Here is a 21,182-nt window from a genome sequence, read left to right as displayed (position 1 = left end):
ATATTTTTCCAATGAAAATACTGAAGAAGGTATTTTTGAAATTTAGGGCGGGAGAGGCAAACTAAATATAGGAAAAGGGAAGTGCCCCTTTTCAGGGCACAAGTCTTTTCGATAAACCGCAAGGTAATGTGAAAATTCTTCTCGATTACTTTGATCGAATTCGGGGTAATGACAACACCTATACTTTGATTTTTCATCATCTGCTAGACATTTAACTGAATTGTATTTTATTGGAAAACCGATGTTGCTTGTGTGAAACTGTTTTTTAGCAATAAAAAATAAGTTAATTCCCTAAGTCAACCTTTAAGTGCAAAGAAATCAATTCGTATGAATATATGAAACTTAAAACGAATAGAAATAAAAATGAGTAAGCAAGTTTAAAATACCACATACTGCTATGAATGAATAAATTGGATATAAAATGGACAAAACATGCTACATTTAAAAGTGGATATACCCTCCCTATCCTTTAGCCTTTAGGAGGCTTTAGATTTTTTCGATCTTTCATAATTTTGCATGCGTCATAGATACTAAAAACGATACGACTACCCCTGGGAAAAAACTATGTAATTTTTGCACTTTGAATGTGGCGCCATATGTATATTTTTTCCGGCATGAGTTCAATTCCTAGTTTCTAATTATCCTTCACAGCCGCCAAAACAATTTCATTCCATTCCAGAGTGGTTAAGGAATGTAGACGTGAATTCCTTTTCTCCTTCCTGTGCATTTGCAGACTCTGAAATAGCACTTCTTCATTCTTAGGGGAAGTTCTTTTAGCTGAAAGTAAGGAGCAACATTAAAACTTCGAACGAACACAAATTATCCCGTATATAAAGGGTTGTCCCTTCCTCAACACCTTGCTCTTATTGCTAAAGTTTGACTGTTTGTCCCAATCTTTTAAGATGGGCCACTGAAACACAAAGGCCGTTTAATTAGAATAAAAAGCTTTTTCAAAAGTGCTAACAGCTTTAACGTCAAGTGTAAGGTATTGAGGAGGGCAACCCTTCACATAAGAAGTAATTTCTGTTCGTTTTAAATTTTAATATTGCTCCTTAGTTTCGGTTGAAATTTTTTTTTTTTATATATTTAATTTCTTATCGTTTTTCAAATAATAACTAAATCTGGTAAATATGTCTCACTCTCCATGAAATAAAACCCCTTGCGGGGACTCCTCCGTGGAAATTTCATCGAACGTAAAGTGCACCTCCCCCCATCAGATTCCCTCCAGACAGTTCCATCCTCTCTGAAAATTCCTCCCTCCCCTGTAGAGTTTCTTTCGGACGATTCAGCCCGAAAATTTATCCTTAGCATACTTTTATTTGCTTATTATTTTATTTTATTACTTTTATTTTATTTACTTTTATTTTATTTACTTATACATACCGATAATTTCTAATCGGTTTCTCGATCACTCCGGAAATGTCCACTTCCGTGGAAATTTTTCCCTGAAATGAAAACACGCGGATAATAGCCCACGGATATTTCCCCCGGAATATCTCCACATGCAAAATTTAGTTGGCAAAGATTATGCAAGAAAATTAAAAAAGAATTTAATATACGAATTCTGTCAAATCCCCCCAATGTAAAATTTCCCCCGGGAAATTCAACCCCTGGAAATTTTCCTCTTTAAGGAAGATTCTTCCTATGGAAAGCCAACCTAAGCACAACCCTCCCCCCTGAAGAATGTCTCTATATTTCCCAATAACAATTACTATATGTAAACAATGGTCAAATTTCATAACTTACAGGCCTCTCCTCATGAACTGTGGGGGGTCATTTTACCACTAAAGACATGGTTGTTTGATCTTTCAACTATGCTGAACGAAATGGCTATCTCAAAATTGTGATCAGATAATCTTAGGGTAAATAGGTGCGTTGGAGGGGGGCGAGTTGCCCTCCAATCTTTTTGGTGACTGAAAAAAGGCACTGGAACTTTTAATTTCCGTTTGAATGCACCCGCTCCCGATCTTCTAGGACTATTATTTCGATATGATCATCCCTGGAAAAAAACACACACAAAAAAATCAAGCATCCGTGATCTCTCTTCTGGCAAAAATAGCAAAATTCCACATTTTTGTAAATATGAGCGTGAACTTCTACAGTTGAATTCGCTGGCACGCTGAATCTGATAGTGTGATTTTCTTTGAGATTACTTTAATTTTAGGTGGTGTCCCCCAATTATTTCAAATATTAGGCAAATTTTCTCGGGCTCGTGAACTTTGATGGGTAATGCTAAACTTGATGACTCTTAAATATTTGGAATCAGCATAAGAAGTTGATTCTTTTAACGTATCTATTGGTATCGAAATTCAGTTATTTAGAGTCTCGGTTACTATTGAATTTGAGTCAATCGTTACTCACTGTTCGTTACCACGAGTTGTTTGAAATCAGCAATTTTAATTGAATTAAGTAGTTTTGGGGTAAATTTGATTTGATCTTCCTATTTATCCTTCACAAATTAACAAATGCTAAACTAACACCTTTACTTATCTTACTGTAATTTGGTTTGTCTTCTAACTTCAGATTTCGTTGTACAGTGTTTTCCTTTGCAATTTGATGTGATTTTTATTGTTTCTTTCTATATCCAATTTCTTTAGCTGTTCAGAATCATTGGTCATATTGTGGATTTTTGTATACGCCATGGGGGTTTGAGCGCTACAGCCTATTAAGAGACGTACATGTCCCATAGTAAAAAAATAGCTCAGACCCCCTATAAATGGTGACAGATTTAAGAACAAAGTGCACTATTGGAATTTTCTTGGCCGCCAGCCCTAAAAGGGAAACATACAGTCACTTGGCTTGAACAACAATAAAAAATCCAATAGCTTAAAAAACAAAAGCATCTTTTTTATGTTTTTTTTTCTCCGAAGCTAGCTGGTTATCGGAACATCATAGAGGCCTGTTTAATGGCTTATTTTAAAGGAAATTGCTACATCTTCGTACGTTTGTAATTAACAAAAATAATATTTAAAATAAAATAAATATTTACGAAAAACTGTATTTTCGTATACAAGATTGTGGTGGCAGCGATAGCTGCAACCTAAAAAGATGAACACGGCCAAATTCCTCGTAAATCATGGTTGATAACATGGTAAACCCTTTTGTCTACCGTACAGAGAAGTCAGCCGTTAACACAGCATAAATATTTATACGAATAGTTGGCGAAAAACTATCTTCAAAAATGACACATCATAACGCGCTGAATAGAAAGTTCCCAGTACGTCAGAGCAATAGTTTCAGTTGCTATTTGGTTTTCCATCGGGTCGAATTAAAGCTCGGGAAAACATGTGACGTTTTCCCGTTGTAATGTGCTAAACATTTGTCATTGCGCGTATACGAGGAGGCGGAGTCATGAAGAGGGGTCTAGATTGATATGGTTCAAAAATCTTCAATGGAAAGTATAGGACTTTTCGCTACTGTTCGTATATATATATATATATATATATATATATATATATATATATATATATATATATATATATATATATATATATATATATATATTATGCTGTGGTCGTTGAAGAAGAGTACTCAACACACATTATAAAAAGACTTTTCTATTGGCTATAACATTTTGTTTAATAATTCAGAATTTGCATTTGATGATATATGATTAAAATTTTTATTTTACAGAGATGGCGGAAGAGTATGGACAAGATCTGAAACGTGTTGGGTTCAAAGATCAGTCTTGGCTTGGATTGAAAACTAGAAGTCGTAAGTTGATAATAGGTTTTTTTTTCATAAGATTGAGAATTATAATATTTGTTTTCTCAGTTTGACTTCAGCTTGTTAGGGCTTTCAACGTAGTCAACGGGCTTTGTTAGTGCTTTCAACATAGTCAACGGGCTTTGTTGCGGCTTCCAACATAGTATGTACATCAAATGTTACATCTATTTGTATTCATACTTCATTCCGTAGTTGAAAGTCTAGATTGCTTATATTGAAGATTCAACCTATTGGTTGGTCAATGCTAGCTGTTTCAGCACATTCAGAATAGCGTCTAAGCTTAAAGTTTGTTGGGATTTCACTTGCGTGTCCTTAATTCCCCCTCGCATAGTCCCCAGTCTGAAGCATCTGTCGTACGAATATATACAGTGTGTCACCTGCATCTCTGTAGTTTAGAATAGACCGTATCTCACGACAATACAAATGCGCTATCTCACGACTGTTTGATCTCCAAAACTTGTATTTTAAATGAAGGGTTTTATGGAAGTTCGAACCATTTGTGGCATCTCAGAATTGTCACTCTGTGGTTCTCTGGCCCTATTGGGAGTACAGTTTTTTTTGCTATTAAAAATGGTGAAAATCTGGGCTTAGCTGTGCGACCACAGGTTCGAAAAAAACTGATCAGTTTCATAGAATATCTTATTCACCATAAAACATTTCTCCCCATCTTCTGTGATCACTATTTCGACGCCCTTGAGTGACTCAGTATACATGACATCTGATGCAACTCGACATTTCAATTCCCATCCTTTGCTGTAGCAGGCACTCGTATGAATTTTACAACCACCGCCAAAAAGATTGAACAATAATCCTTCACTGGGTGGGTGACAACACATGGAACAACTTACCAAAGCACGTTTACCTTCAAGATTCCTTTGCTGGGTATGACTTTCCTTTATAGTATTGAATAAAATAAAAAAAAAGTTTTTTTTTTAACTGAAAGAAATGAGCAACATTAAAACTTAAAACGAACAGAAATTATTCCGTGTATGAAGTGGTTTCCCTTTGTTCCTCGTAGTACCTCGCTCTTTGCGCTAAAGTATTTTAGAGTTTTTAAAAACGCTTAGTATTTTAATTCAATGGATCTCTTGTTTCAGGTGTAGTTCTTAATCCCCTCATAAATGAATAATTTCTGTTCGTTTCAAGTTTTAGTGTTGCTTCTTGCTTTCAGTTAAGATTACTTGTTTTTTTCTGATAGTTTTTCAAATAATGCTGGGAAATCCAGCTCTCCTCAATGGAAAATTCCCTCCCCCGTCAGAAGATTCCTCAAAGTAAAGTTCCTCCCACGTAAAATGCATCCCCCGCTAAAATTACCCCTGGACAATTCTATTCTCACTGAAAATCCCCCATGAAAATTTCTTGCGGACAATGCCGCCTGAAAAATTCTAATTTGCGTACTTTCATTTGAAAAAGGCTTTAATTTCTGATCGTTTTTCAGTCATATCGGGAATCCACCCTCCGGGAAAATTTTTGCTCGGAAATCCCCCCACCCATAGTGGAAAGTTGCTTCGCGGGAAATCCCCCCTCCTATGGAAATATCCTCCAGACAATTCCAACCCTGCTGAAAATTTTTCCGCGGAACATCTTCACATGTTAAATTTAGCCAACGAAGAAAATGGTAAGGTCAATAAAAAGAATGTCGGGTAGAAATTCTGGCAAATTTGCCAGTGTAAAATTTCTGCTGGAAAGCTCGCCCCCCTAAAGCTTCCCTCCCTACGGAAAATCATCGCCGTAGAAAATCCCTGCAAACAGGAACCCTCCTCCTCCAAAAAAAATGTCTATATGATTATTATATACCTATTATTATTAATGATTATAACGAAAGACCAAAACAGTAAATCTAAAGCTAGATATGGAATTATAAAAATAATTGTTTTGGCACCTCCCCCCACAACCCATGAGGATAATGGTTATAGGCCCCTTCCTACCCTAGAGGATATTTTATAGGTGCTCTTTATTTAGGAAGGGGTGTATCTTATAAGTTGAATTTGTTCAGCTTAATCATATAATCTTAAATTAAAAGTAAGGTATATATTAATTTTAAAATGGATGAATACATTGAATGTATAATAATATACAATTATCTTTTTATATAATTTTTAAATTCATATATTATTTATGCTAATATAATTTGCAATTAATATAAATATGTACGCAAAACTTAATTAGATAATGCAATTGTTCTAGGTGATGCTACATTGTCCAGGTACAAAGGGATCAACGTGAATGATTTACAACTTCAAACTCAAATAGCGCGAACTCCCACTGGAGACTCTTGGGAAGGAAAGTGGCAAGGTAACCACATTGTCGCCAAATTTTTAAATATTCGGGAGTGTACGCCAAGGATTTCACGAGACTTCAATGAAGAGTTCCCTAAACTTAGGTAAGAAATCATCTGTGAGAGCTTGATTTATAATATATTCACAAGTTCTAGCATGAATTTCTGGGGAGGGGGAGGAGATTTTCCGGGCCTTTTTACCTTCTTTTGTTGTTTCTTGATAAAACGGAACTTTATATTTACATTCGGCAGGATCTTGTGAAAAGAGGAATTCTTTTTAAGAGTATAATTAGTATAAAGTGTCTTTTACAGAAGCGTGAGGATTAGAAATAAACATGCAGTCATTGAAGGAATCTGAATTTCTGAGGATATAGTAAGAGCCTTGAATTATTTTTTTACAAGCCTCTTTTCGTCTGTGAAAGGCATTTTTATTTCAAGCTCTTAAACTTTTTTTTTTCAGGCATTTCGGCTGAAGTTACATTGAGACTGACTAAAATTTTGGTTATTGTTGAGGCTGGCAAAGCTTTAATGGTATTAGACAAGATAATCATTTTGTCTGTAGTCTTTTGTTTCTTGTGATGGTTCCCAGAATTAATGCACCTTTTAAGGCCTCGTCTTAAAAAAGGTGCCAAAAAATGATGGGTTTGAAGGATTTTCTATAAACATTAAGGTATCCCTCGTTTTGGATAATTAACGATAATGACAGTGAACGTACAGGTGTGTGCATATCTGTACGCAAGAGGAGGAGGACAGGAGCAGGACGGATATATTCCCTGGGATCGGTCCAAAGTATCCCTGACAGGATAATTTAGAAAACTGTTGCTTAAAAATGTCTTTTTGGATGTTTTGACGCACAAAAAAATTAATTTTGTTGTTCACAGCAATGACACTACGAGGAAATAAGAATTTCTGAGATCGTTGTTTTTTAGTTCTAACATATGAACTAAAAACAATGATAAAAAAACGAAAAAAAAAAAAAAAAAAAACGAGCTGAACGTATCAGCTCGAACATATCTGTTTTTTTAGTTGCAGCATATTTGCAGAAGGGCAAAACAACTCGAAAACTTAAGGCACTTTCTCCCAGAGTTAATAAACTTTGTTAAGTATGGTGCAGAAGAATGGGTAGTGAAAAATAAAGAGCGTTTCTCTTGGTGTTTCTTCAGTTGAAATGTTCATACAAACCTGCAGCCATCCAGTTTAGTGGTAAGGTTTGAAGCACTAACTTTACCAATAAAGGTGCATTCTACATGACCCATACACAACCATAAAATGAATGATTTATGACCAGTTTTTGCTTGACCAACAATATAAGCTCTTATATATTCAATATTAAACATATATATATATATATATATATATATATATATATATATATATATATATATATATATATATATCATGAAAAGAGAAATCACCAATGCAACATCACAAAAAAAAAAAAAAGAGAGAGACAGAAGGAGAAAAGGAAGACTGTTTTCCTAAATTAGTGATTAATATAGACCAGCACTTGAATGAGGCCTTAACCCTACTCATCCATACAATCACATAGGTCAAACAGCATAGCCATATATATATATATATATATATATATATATATATATATATATATATATATATATATATATATATATATATATATATATATATATATATATATATATATATATATATATATATTAAATATATGTATTAAATATAAAAAAAATATCAGCTCATCTAGCTTCTGAAATAGAAATGGTAGTTTTTTCTAGGTAAGAAATACATGACGTTTTCTTCACAAAATATATTAATTTAAACGAATTAGTGTTGGGAGTAGTTAAGCTAGGGAATAATGAACAAGTTTAAGGATTTTAAGTTTTTCCAGATGGCAGGTTTTACGGATCCCGTAGAAAGGACATAAGAGGTTAGAATCCACTTATTATGTAAATCATATAGGAGTGGCTAGAGATTCTCACAATGCAGAAAGGCTGGATTTACCGAAAATTTCCTTCTTTATAAGTAAACTACAAAAGAGGGATAGAGAATTGTCCTGGATCAGAATAGGATGAATTAAAAGCGTAAAAATGTCTAGTAGGTTAAAACCGAAGTCCTCTACAAGATTGGAGAAAAGATACGGGGCGACTGCCAGTTTGCCTGCAATAGGTGACTTAAAACCTAAGATTCAAATTTTTCAATATAGGTATTTACATGTATGTTTAGGTATATTAAACATACAATAAGTATGTTTTAATTTCAGGATTTTCTCACATCCCAACATTCTGCCTGTCATTGGCTGCAGCAATGATCCGCCAAACCTTGTCGTAATTAATCAATACATGGAATATGGATCCCTATTCACTGTTTTGCACGATCGAACAGACATTGTTGTGGATACAGCAAAAGCCATTAAATTTGCTATTGACGTTGCACGAGGAATGGCTTTTCTACACACACTAGAAAAATCTTTGCCAGACTATCGATTATCCAGTAAACATATTCTTGTAAGTTTTTTTTGTCGGTAAACATATTGTTCCAACATCCGATTATCCTCTAAACTTGTTCATGTAAGTTTTTTTCAGTAAGCATATTTTCCGGTAGACATTCGATTATCCTGTAAACGTATTCTTGTAAGTTTTTTTTTTTCTTGAAAGCTTAAGTGAAAAAAGTTTATGTTTTGTTTTCGTTTAAATAATAAAAATAAGCATAAAAATTATTAAATGACTAAATTAATAATTAAATAAATAATAAATAATTTAATTGTTATTTTACCATTTGAAGGGAAACTTACTGAGATATATTTATCTTAAGAAAATTAGGGAAAATTTGGAATCAAATTTTTATTGCAGAAGACCTTCGTGTGTCATTTTGCGGTTTTTGGTAAATAATAATTATAATAATATTGCAGTTATAATAATCAAAGTAAGAATAATAAGTGAATGATTAAATAGTAAAAATTCGTTTAAATAATAAAAACAATAAAAATTATCGTATTTTTTAAAAACTGTTTTTTGAAACTACGTCAGTATCCCATAGTTGTTTCTAACAGTGTTTGTAGCGGTAAGTTACTTCTAACAGGCAAGTTTTGGCTTGGTTCTTCTTAGAACAGGCAAGTTCTTTATAACAGGTAAGTTCCACCGTACACTGCTTTTGAGCACCAAAAGTCGGAGATATTTATCCTATGAACTAATTACTTGACTATATTAGACTATATGAAATAAATTCAATTGTATCAATTTATAAATTCAATAATGTCAATAAATAATTTCTTAGACCACACTGCCTTTTTATATACAGAATTTAACAAATGAATATATCGAAAAAAACGGGCGCAATATTTTAAGACAGAGTAGTGGACCTATGAACTAATTACTTGACTAATTTATTACTATAACTTAATTTGTCTTCAGGACAAGTAATTACAGGTCCGGAAGAAAGATTTTTTTAGAGTATCATGGGTATAGATTAAATACCTTTAATTTGTTTCAAAGTAAATATATTTTTAGTGTGTTAAGATGGAATAATTTCATAGAAGTTTCAATTCAACTTATAAATTCAATTGTATCAATTTATAAATTCAATAATTTCAATAAATAATTTCTTAGACCACACTGCCTTTTTATATACAGAATTTAACAAATGAATATATCGAAAAAAACGGGCGCAATATTTTAAGACAGAGTAGTGGACAAAACACGAAAAAACAAAAAGTCACAACTAAATAATAAACAAAATCCGAATATTTGAGTTCACGTCTGGAAGCCTTTATAAAAAAAATTAATGAAGCTAAATTAAACAAAATATAAAGAAAAGGAAAACAAAAGTTCTTTATTGTTGTTCTTTATATTGTTTTGTTTAATTTAGCTAAATTCATGTTGCTGTTTTTTTTTTTTTTTTCGTTGATAAATTCTTCCGGACGTAAAGTTGAAATATTCGGATTTTGTTTATTATTTAAAGTTGTGGCTTCTTTTTTTGTTTTTTTTTTTTTGCCCTCTGCTTCTTTTTTTGTATTACACCTGTTTTACATATACATATATTCATTTGTTAAGTTCCGTCAATAATTTCAATTGAACGATATTGTTAACAAAATTCAATCTGACAAGACGCACTAAAGCACAAAAATTGGTTGAGGAAGCGACCGTTTCGATTCCAATTCATCAAACTATTCAAAATTAAAGAAAACACTAAAAAAAATTCAACCGAACTGATAAAAAACAATAAAAAACAAATATCAGGAAATGATGAAGAAAAGAACTTCTCTGGAACCTTTAACATTACCAAATTCTTGAAAAAAAACACACTAGTAATGCTAATCTTATGGCACATATTCCACATATTCAAGGACTATTTCAGTGAGATTGATCTTGAAATCCTAAAAAGAGAGTAGGTATGGCTTTTTCTAGTAATAAAGAAAGGAAAATATTCTGTTGTTTGTTTGAAAATTTGAATATTTGTTTAATGTATATTAGTTGTACTTCATCTATTTTAGGCCGCTTTTTTTCCAGTTTATAGGGGACGGTGCGTACTTAGCTGCCTTTCACTGCTTTTTTTTACTAGATTAATTAAAATTAAGTCCTCAGCTAGCTCTTGCAAAGATTTGTGCACCTTAGACATAAGTAAGAAATATGCAATATTTGCAACCACGTTTAGTCTTCTCACAAATTTTTGTTTGTCCTTATCTCATCCTCTTGTAACACCGACATCAGGAATTATATTTTTTGCATGTTTTTTCAGATTGATGAGGATTTAACTGCTCGCATAAATATGGCAGATGCAAAGCTAAGCTTTATGGAAAAGGGAAGAATTTATACACCCCAATGGATGGCACCAGAGGGTAAGAACCAATTATTGACTTTACATGAGGGGTAAGGAGTTTTTTTTAGTAAAAGGCTATGTTAGTACAAGGCAATTACGTGTAGCTTGTCCTCGTTGGACTAGGAGGACTTCAAGTCCTCCTCGGGAGGCTGGTAAGTTTTAACTCTTATTTCTTGTGTATATTCACTCTTCTTCTACTTCTTCCAACATACGTTATGGACTTGGATACTCAAGTTTTACCATATTTTAATGCACATCCTTCGACTATTTGTATAGAATCCTTGGACAAGGCAAGACAAATCTGTGTGTGAAAATGGCTTTTTTAGGTTTTCAGTGTGGTAAATTCAGTTGATTATAAATTTGTTTTTATTAATAAAATTTGAATGTACAAAAGCCTTAATTCTTTAGATTAGATGTTCGAGGATAAAGCTTCAATACGTAATCATTTACACAATGAAATATCTAAAGACAATGTTATGTAACATCTCATTGATTGAATTGCTAACTCGCATTTTGTGTCAACAACAAAATGTTAATAAATTAAATGCATGCATCTTACGCATGCGAATAACGTCATTAGTTACGTATACTCGTCAAAAAAACTGTCTGAGAGCGATATGGTTATAAAGGAAAAAGAGAGTTAAAGAGTGGAAGAAAGGCATAGCGTGGAAGTTATTAGAGGAAAATAAATTACGTCATTTAGTGACGTCGAATAACGTCATTAGTTACGTATACTCGTCAAAAAAACTGTCAGAGAGCGATGTGGTTATAAAGGAAAAAGAGAGTCAAAGAGTGGAAGAAAGGCATAGCGTGGAAGTTGTTAGAGGAAAATAATTTACGTCATTTAGTGATGTCGAATACCGTCATTAGTTACGTATACCCGTCAAAAAAACTGTCAGAGCGATATGGTAATAAAGGAAAAAGATAGTCAAAGAGTGGAAGAAAGGCGTAGCGTGGAAGTTATTAGATGAAAATAAATTGAGCGAGGAGGAAGAGTATATGTCAATTATTAAAGGGATGAATTTTTTCGTGTGCCTCTCAGTGTTCTGCCGTAGGAATGACGCATGGACGGATGATAGATAGACTTATCTATTAACAAATGAACTGCCATCATTTTTATACAATCCTAGTTAGGGCTTCACTTGTGTTTTACCCTTGAGTTTAGGGAAATGGACTGAGTAGTGAGGCTAGTCGAGGCGGTTCTTAGAAGGGAAGTCTATCTTTACCTCTATATTAGGCTCCACCTTTTTCTATAAGTTTATTCTAAGAAACTTATCTACAAATTCTCTAAGAATTTTTACCCAAAATGTCTCCCTTAAAAACTGAAAGAAATTTGTTTCCTTGATGATGAATATGTTGTCTATAAACTTTTGCTATAAACTGTTGCCTGTAAACTTAGTCCTAATATCTTATTTTTGTATGCCCGCCTGCAAGATTATGTGTAAGGTAAGAAGGCAAACCTAAAAAAAAAAAAATTCGGAGGGGAAGGGGAACATTTTTTGGATATTAGCACTTCCATGATGTTATCAATTTTTTCAGTTGTTTCAATTTTTGTGTTTGTATTGTTAGATTCAGGTTAATGGAATTGTCAAATTGTTTACATTTAGTTTAAAGATCTTAGAAACTATCCTTAGTAAATAGCTTCAGTGTTTAAAATGTTTTCCTATAACTAACAAAAGCAGTAGGTAAACGTTAACGTGCCATCATATTTTGTAGCTTTGCAGAAGAGAAGATCTGAAATAAATGTGAAAGCTGCGGACATGTGGAGTTTTGCTGTGCTGCTCTGGGAGTTAGCAACAAGAGAAGTACCCTTCGCTGACTTATCTCCTATGGAATCTGGACTCAAAGTAAGTGATCTTAAGGCCGCTTGTACATTTAATGCCGATTTTCTGTTGCCCCTTTTGCCACTTCGGCTGAAGTGATTCAAAAGGTGCTATGTGACGCCCCTCAAACAAACCGAGTTTACCGATTGGTTCAATCCCTTAGGCTAAGTTTCTCATTCTCTAAATGTGTTATTGTAAGTATTAATTTCTTTATTGCTTACTAAATGTAAATAGCCGAGTAAAACATACATAAAGAAAAAAAGAAAACACTAACTATAAAAATATATACTTTCAAAACAATAGAAAGGAGGAAGATTATTTTATTTAATATCCGAAAGCCAACTATCTAGCACGACAGCTTTACTAAAAACATCAGTCATCCCGAATTTTGACAGTATCTTCCCATTGCGGTACTTTGGAGGGAGAAAAAGAAGAAATTTACAATACCGGTAATACTGTATACGCAAAGGGGAACTATCATTCTTATTTAATAGAGGATAAAACCCGGAAAGATATAGAACCCAATGATCACAAAACGCAGAAAATAATTTGCATAAAGCCTTACGATAGTATTTACCTCTGTTTGCAACAATTCCCAAATAACTAACCTGAATTTTTATCTTTGAGTCGGAAATCAGCTGAGAACGGAAAGATCGAAAATTCTTAGTAACATTTATCCCCAACCACCTAAAAGACTTCACAGAGGGGGCAGAGGGGACGATTCGAGTGCCGGGGGTATTACAAGTGAAGGGGAAGAAGAGCCGAAAATAAGGTACTCGCACTTAGCAACATTTAAATAAAGACTGATTTGAACAAAAGCTTCAGAAATATAGCTAACAGAATTGGAGAGGCTATCTTTACTTCTGCTAATAGCAAGAAGGTTATCAGCACATGCTGGATACGAAACATTAGACAACACAGAAAAATATCTTGGAGGTATATTATTGATCACTTGAGAAACCCATATTTTAAATAAATTAGGTGACAAAATTCCACCTTGTCTGACACCTTTCCGAAGCGGTATTTTTTTTTCAAAAATCAAACCATTAATTCTAACTTTAAGAAAAGAAGAAGATTGCCAATACTTCAGCAGTAAAATGATGGAAAGATTAATTTCTTTCGTAAACAGTGAGTGAATAAGAAGGAAATGATTAGTAGAGTCACAAGGTTTAGAAATGTCAAGAGCGCAAAGGGGGATAATTTTGTTATTTTGAGAAGAAGAGAAGAGAAGAAAAAATCTGGTGAGCATGAATACATCGAACCCCAGGCCGAAAACCAAGCTGGCTCTCTCCAGAATCAATTCCAGAACTAAAATACGGAAGAAGAATTTACTCAAAAATTTTACTCAGATTGCAAGATAGCCTAATGGGTCGATATGACGGACAATTGAGAGGAGATTTACCTTTTTTAAGAACTGAAGTTACAGTGCCGCGTAGAAAGCTGTCGGGTACAACTGACGGAATTCGAACAAATTTGAAATAACAACTGAAGGTGTAAAATCAAAAATTTGGGGTCAGACTGAAGATGAAACTCTGAAATCCCCTCAAAATCAATAGATAAGGATTTAATTCTTTTATATGAGCAGCTTCAAAGGAAGACACTGTAATAACATGGGAAAACTGTGAAACCTGAGATGGTAGAAAATTATGAATAGATTGACTAAAATAAGAGTGAACAGAATAATTTAGTTTTGAAAAAAAATAGATGAATAATATTCTGCCCAAGCTTGTGCAGAAAATGGAGAACCCATAACTTTCTCGATCTTCTCCAGGGTTATAACCTCTACCCACTCATTACTTGAACTCAGAAAATTAAGGCCCTTACGCCTAAAATGTCTAAGGTATTTCTTGTGCTTTAATTTTGTACTTGAAAAGCTTACAGAAGTAGTTAGAAGTTTTGATATCAAAACTACTTGGTCGTATCTTACATGCCAAAAAGAATTGTTCTTTTAAAAACAAATGCTTCTTAAAAACAGTCAAACCTTAAATAAATTTCTCAGTTTTTTCGAATCTTTAATCTAGTCACCTCTGAATTTTTGACTTAGATGGACAAAATAATATTCATGCGTGATAAGAAGTTTATATATATAGATGTCCAATTGGTGTCTAAATTAAGTCTAAATTAATGCGATTGATTCCTGAACTACCGTATTTGACTATCTGCAGTTTTGACAAGGTCCAAATGTCGAAAGTTCAATTTTTTTGCAGCATGGCAAAATGTTTAAAATTTCCAAACACGCCCCTTGTCTAAGAAGTCTGAAAATATACAATTAGCCTATAAGTGAAAATTAATTTATAGCTCTTGGACCACTTGGATACTTTACTCTCATTGCTTAGTGAGACTTCAGGATAAACAAAAAATTATCCTCCAGAGATTTATTATCTATATCCACCATCGTTGCCTTAGAAATCTTATACCAGACCTAAAAATTGTTAGAGGAATTTAAGTGAAGTCCTCATCAGATCATAAGAACATTTTTTGTGAAAAATCTATCTTTTGTAGGAGTTACGAAAAGTCAACTAGAGTTTGAAGCTCAACAAAATGTTAGAGTAGCTTTGAATATAGAAAATAATATGCTTGAAGCTCAACTATACTTACTGTACCATAATATAATAAAACAGTAATATTATTACTGTACTATACTATGCGTATAGCTGTACTATGCTAAACCTATATTTGAAGCTGACGAAGTTCGAAGTCCGAACGCACTCAATATAGTGGTAAACATAATCATGTAGTCAGAAAGACTGTACACTTATCTGGTCAGATCCAATGTCCAGCATAGTTGACAGTGGGTGTTACAAGAAAACTGACAGTTTTCCATTCCATAATCAAAGAATAAGTACCTAATGATTTCAAAAGTAAGCTCTACGAAAAATGTGGTTCAATCTGATTTCTAGGGCTATACTCAGGGAAAGGTTGAAATGACTAGGACACGTTCTCCAGATGTAGGATGACAGATTGCTAAATGTCCTCCTTGTTGGCCAACCGTCTAGGGCAGAACGAAAAGGAGGTAGTATTGAATTGGGTGGGAGGATGTCACAAGGAAAGATTGGAGGGAAACGGAAATTTCTTGGAGGGTGTAAAGTGGGAGGCTTTGGACGGATTGGGAGTAGTAGTAGCATGGAGGACACACTTAAAAGAAATAGAAATGACGAGTACCCCTAAGATTTTCTGTCTTTTTTATCTCTTATACGGTATCACAATACCTGTTTTCTTTTCGCTTAATTAAGAATTAGAATTAGTCAATTAGCTTAATTGACTAGGATCCAAGCAGATAATTAAACTTTTGTCAATTTAACTTTCTACCCTCTGACTTGAGAAAAAAACTTTTGTTTAATCTCTCAAAAATATTGTTATGTAATTAGTGTATGTTGACTATGCTTCGAGATAAATGCAACGCCAGAATATAATCATTATTTTTAATTGTATGGAATAATATTAGTCATTGTTTGTCTATTTATCCCTCCCGATATCGGCTACAACAAGCATGACATGCAGGCATTTATCTTGTGGTGGGTAAACTTAAAAAAAATGTGAAAAAAGTTGAGTTCAATAAAAATTTTAGATAAAATTGTTAAAGTACGGAGAATATTTCGAGGATGAGCCGAAGGCCCACAGCATGTGTACGTTACGGTTACGGTTAATGTTAGGTGAAGCTTATGGTTAAACAAATTCTTATGTAACATCTGAATGTCAAATGCCACGTGCGACGGAAGTCTCCGAAACAATGCTTCATCTTGTTCTGTTGAGATTTCCAAGATTTTTTAATTTTAAAAATCTTGGAAATCTCATTTACAAGTTGCAATATTATGATCAGGCTAATAACGTCGATTTAAAGCTTGCAATGTTTCGTAAACATGTCTTTTTTTATTCAGCTTTCGGATACTATTCTGCGGCTTCTTAATAGGTTAATGTTGGGTTTTGTGGTTTTTCTTAGTCTTTCGGCAAAACCGAATTTTTATTGGATGACAGTTTGGTTTCGCTTAAGAATTTCCGGTACGTGTCTGTATGACTAATTGAACTCGTTAGATTAAAACTTTGGTTAGCGTGCCGTTGGTCGATCATGTTGATGTAATATTTTTGACTATTGATTTTTTTTTTTGTCTAGATTGCTCTTGAAGGATTACGAGTGTCAATAGCACCAGGAGTGTCTCCTCACTTGGCGAAAATGATTCGAATATGTATGAACGAGGACTCGGGGAAGCGACCCTCATTTGAGATGATATTGCCCATCTTGGAAAAAATGAGAGGTTGAGTGTGCAATAACTTCGACTGTTATATGTTAGAATACTGCCTTACAGCTGTTGTATTCTTTATTTTTTTCCCTAAATTCTGTTACAATTTACAGTTCACAGATTCAGTCCAATTCCGATATTGTGCTAAAGAAGTTATTAGGCCAATCGTTTTTTTTCTTTTGTTTTCTTTATGCTTTGTTGCATGCGTTGAACTCATTTCTAGGTCTGCAAAACACATTGATGTCATGACATAGTTGCGTCAATAACTGTCTAATATTAAAACAATATTTATTTTGCTAATTAATAAAGGTTGATGATCGTTACGGATTAGTCAGAAGAAAACCCCATTTGAATTAGTAGGAATTGACCTAGAAACTGACTTTCTGGTCAAGTGCCCTTCTTAGCTCTTTGGTACGATCCCGTATCGTTTTAAGGCTGTATTTTATGTAACTTTGTGTTTTTTCTATTTTGTTTACAAATACGGATGTATTTTGTATATGAAATTTCTAATTATTAAGTCTGATTTACTTCTCTCATATATGTTTGGCTGTTTTTGAAAGGAATGGGATTTTGGGATGTACTCACATTCGAATAACAATAGTGATATAATAACAATAACAAATAGTGAAATAATAATAAATAGTGATATAATAATAATAACAATAGTGAATAATAATAGTGATTAAAGCTCTTTGATAGTTATTTTTTTACAACGGCTTAAATCAAATTTATTACGCATAAAAAAAAAAAAAAAAAAACTGTGTATACTAACAAGAACCCCAAATCATGTTGTTCTCATGCGACGTTATGTAAAGAGGGAAATATTTTTTACTTTAAATCAGTCTATTTTACTTATCAATTCTATGCATAAATTACATTTTGTTATAACGGACAAAGTTTTTGAATTTTTAGTTTTCTTGGTTTAGCTACTGATGCTCAACATATAAGAATCAAATTTATCTTTGAATTTTGGTTCTAGTAAAACCGTTGAATTTTACTTTATTTGATAGGTAACCAATTGACTGAATAATCATGTTTTAAAATATAAGAGAACAATTCAATTATATTTTACTCCTTTTTTCTTTTTCTTTTATTTTTCTTCAATAGAAATAGTAGTATATGGAGAATATTAGCATGACAGCAGGGCCGTATCCAGGATTTTTTATGGGGAAGGGGGTGGGTGGGTGTACAAAAGGATTTTTTAGGGTGGGATTGCAAAAAAAACTTTAAAAAACGGATCAAAATTTGTATATATTCATTTTTGTTACGTTTTACGAGTCAAATACATTTGGGGGAGGGGAGGTTAAAACCCCCTGACCCCCTCCCCATGGATACGGCCCTCCCCAGTATCAAGTCACAGAAAAAATATTTAAAATGAAAGTTTCGCTAATTATATTTAAGTATGTTACACTCTTATTTGTGCAAAGAAACAGTGAATTTATGAACCACTGAACTATTTGCGCATTATTTCAAGAGCTTCACAATCATTTGAAAATGATTTATTATTTGTTACGTTATATTGTTACTTTTGTTTTTCTACTGATTAGTTTCAAAATCGTTGCTTGGCTTAGTCCAGGCAACGTAAAAGGCTTATGCACATAAAACTTTGTTCGTGGACGGTATTTAAATACTGGAGATCCCATAGCCTCTAAGACGTGCCTTGCTCTGATTTGAGTCGTAATTTTCAGTGATATGGTTGTGCTGTCGTCCCCGCCCTTTTTTTCTGTGCCATCACTTTTCTCATTTGATGATTTATGTAGTAAGTATAACTTTATTAATATTAAGGTAGTTTAATTATAAGAGTGTAATGCTTTTTATCTGTTATTGTTGTGCTTAAATTGAGAACGAATTAGCGAACTAAAAATTACGTCTTTTTAATCTTTTTTACTGGTTAAATCTATTAACCAGTGCCTACTCTCGCCCTCATAAAAAATCGGATAATATCTTCTAATTCTAAATTTTAGATAATATCTTCTTTCAGTTCTTACCCTCTTATTAGAAAGTTCATTTCTATTTCAAATATCTTAATATAGAGTCAGCAATAGATGAGTAAAAACTCAAAAGGCGTTATGTTATAAGAGATCAATTTTGCAGCCAATTAAAAAAAAGTCTCTTATTATTTTTGGTCTTTAGACAAGGAGTTTTTTATGCCTTCAAGATGTTGTATTACAGTTATAAAAATCCTAGTCTTTGAAAGTAAATTTTAAACTGTTCGAGTTATTTTTTAATTTATCAAATTCTGAGTTATCTAAATGTTGAGCTTCCAAAAGTCTAATTTTTTAATATTTTTATGAACAGAAAATGGAGATTTAATTCAGTTGTGAAAGAATAAAGCCACTATAGAATTTAAGAATTGGATGAAAGATCACAAAGAGGTGATTCATAATGAATGTTTTGGTTTTGTAAATTTGAGTGTAGCGTATTTATTACTTAAGCCGTTTTGTATTGTTACTGCTGAAATTATTTCATAGGGGGCTATAAAACAGTGAAGGGGGTCTATTGTTACAATCCCTAGGATGCTTTATTTTTTTTTTTTTATCTACCCTGAACATTTAAACCAATATTGAAAGTTTTTTTCTGTTTTTAAACTTATGTAATATAGGATTTGAAAGTTTCGTTTTAGTTACAGAGTGTAAGGTACAGTGTACATAACACAAGTACGGAGTGTTTTTGACAGAGATTTATAAATAGTTTGCATGCTCTTTTTTCTAATGAGTTATTGTTTTAATATATTTTGAAAAATAATAAACCATTCTAACATCAAAGTTTTTATTATATGTTGAGCAAAAATTATGTGGCTCAGTGCCAAAAAGTATAGGAAACTGATTAGAGGCGATACTAGTTTGTCTTCTAGAAAAAAGTAATCTATCTTCACCCAGCAAGTTAAAAAATGTTTATCAAAACCTAATTAAAAATATTGATTGTGTTTAATTTCGTTTTTAATTTAATTTTTGTTTTATATTAGGCCAAAGGTAAATGAAGGACCTTTGCCATAAGAGAATAGTAAGTAGGCTTATGCCTCGTGTATTTAATCTTAACTAGCCTATGCTCCGGAGACTAATGTAATCCTAACTATTTTACAATTAATAAGAATAGTTTTAAAATAAAGTTATACCTATTTTAAGGACATTTTAGAATGAAACTAAATGAACTCGTTAAAACAAAGATCTTCTTTATTGAGGAGTTACTAGAATATAAGGTGCTGAAGTATGACCATGTCTGAAGCAGTATTTCACTCGGATATATGTCGCCAGTATTTTCATCTCCTTTTCATTTTGTTAAATTGAATCGTATTTTCCCATTAAGTTTTCAATCGGAAAGTAAAGTTGTATTTTTTTTGCCTCGCATAAAGACCTGGTATATTATCAAAAATATTAAATACTTTAAAAAGAGAAAAATTGGATACCTTTTCTAAAAAAAAAATGAAATTCATCTACAGAAAATCATGTTGGAAAAAAGACCTTGCCACTTTTTTTCAAACTAGGCGATTACATATTTTTTTATTCTACAACTTTATTTTTATGTTTTAAATTTAAAACTGGGGACAATATTTTCTTCTGAGGAGAAAACACAAGAGGAAAAGTAGAAAGTTTTACCTGAGAAAAAAAAACTACTACTAAGAACTGAGCGCAGCACCAATCCGCCTAATGCTAACACAGCTACGTGCGCTTCTCCATTACAACATATTTAATTTTTCCCTCTTAAACCCTCCCAAGAAGCTCCAATTTTCCTTAAATCGTTCCTTATGACCTCCTTCCACCCAATTCGGGAAGAATTTTCGTTGTGGAGATCGTTGGGAAAAGACGATCTTTGGAAATCTTTCATTCGCATAACACGCCTTAACCATTTCAACCTTTGTCATTATAGCCCTAGAAATCGAGATAGGGCCACAGTTTTCGCATAGCTTAGTTTTTGAAGTTCGGTCAATCAGACAGGTACCTAAAAAAGTCTGTAGATCCTCTGTTTTTCAGATTGCCCATGCTTCAGGGCCATATTTGACCACTGTCATCACTGTAGCTTCCAATATTCTAATCTTGGCTCGCAGACTTATCTTCCTATTCTTCCAAACCTTTTCCAGCGGTGAAAAAATACCTTCGGCCTTGGTTATTCTGCTCTTAACACCTTCACTGTATCCACTATCTGTACCAATAACACAACCTTGGTAAATGAAGTTATCCACTTGATCGATCTCCTTGCTATCCAAGATAACTTCTTCACCTTCACTTACTCCCAGTCTAAGCGACTTAGATCTTCTTAACATTAATTTTCAAGCCTAATTAATGTAGAAAAGGAATTTACAAAACAGCAAAAAAGCAAAAAACAAAA

General features: G+C 33.1%; 1 protein-coding gene across 1 annotated transcript in view; it reads left to right on the top strand.

Moving 5' to 3' along the window:
• Positions 1-17,593, top strand: part of LOC136043303 (integrin-linked protein kinase homolog pat-4-like) — a 32,264-nt gene extending 14,671 nt beyond the window's left edge. The window contains exons 4-9 of the mRNA XM_065728232.1: positions 3,634-3,714; positions 5,914-6,109; positions 8,241-8,484; positions 10,715-10,814; positions 12,512-12,642; positions 16,730-17,593. Coding sequence (XP_065584304.1) covers positions 3,634-3,714; positions 5,914-6,109; positions 8,241-8,484; positions 10,715-10,814; positions 12,512-12,642; positions 16,730-16,876 — 899 coding nt within the window. The 3' untranslated portion in view covers positions 16,877-17,593. The remainder of the gene's footprint in view (positions 1-3,633; positions 3,715-5,913; positions 6,110-8,240; positions 8,485-10,714; positions 10,815-12,511; positions 12,643-16,729) is intronic.
• Positions 17,594-21,182: the final 3,589 nt, after the last annotated feature.

Source organism: Artemia franciscana, chromosome 2 (genome assembly GCF_032884065.1).
Source record: "Artemia franciscana chromosome 2, ASM3288406v1, whole genome shotgun sequence".
Lineage (NCBI taxonomy): Eukaryota > Metazoa > Arthropoda > Branchiopoda > Anostraca > Artemiidae > Artemia > Artemia franciscana.
This window is presented reverse-complemented; position numbering and strand designations above follow the sequence as displayed.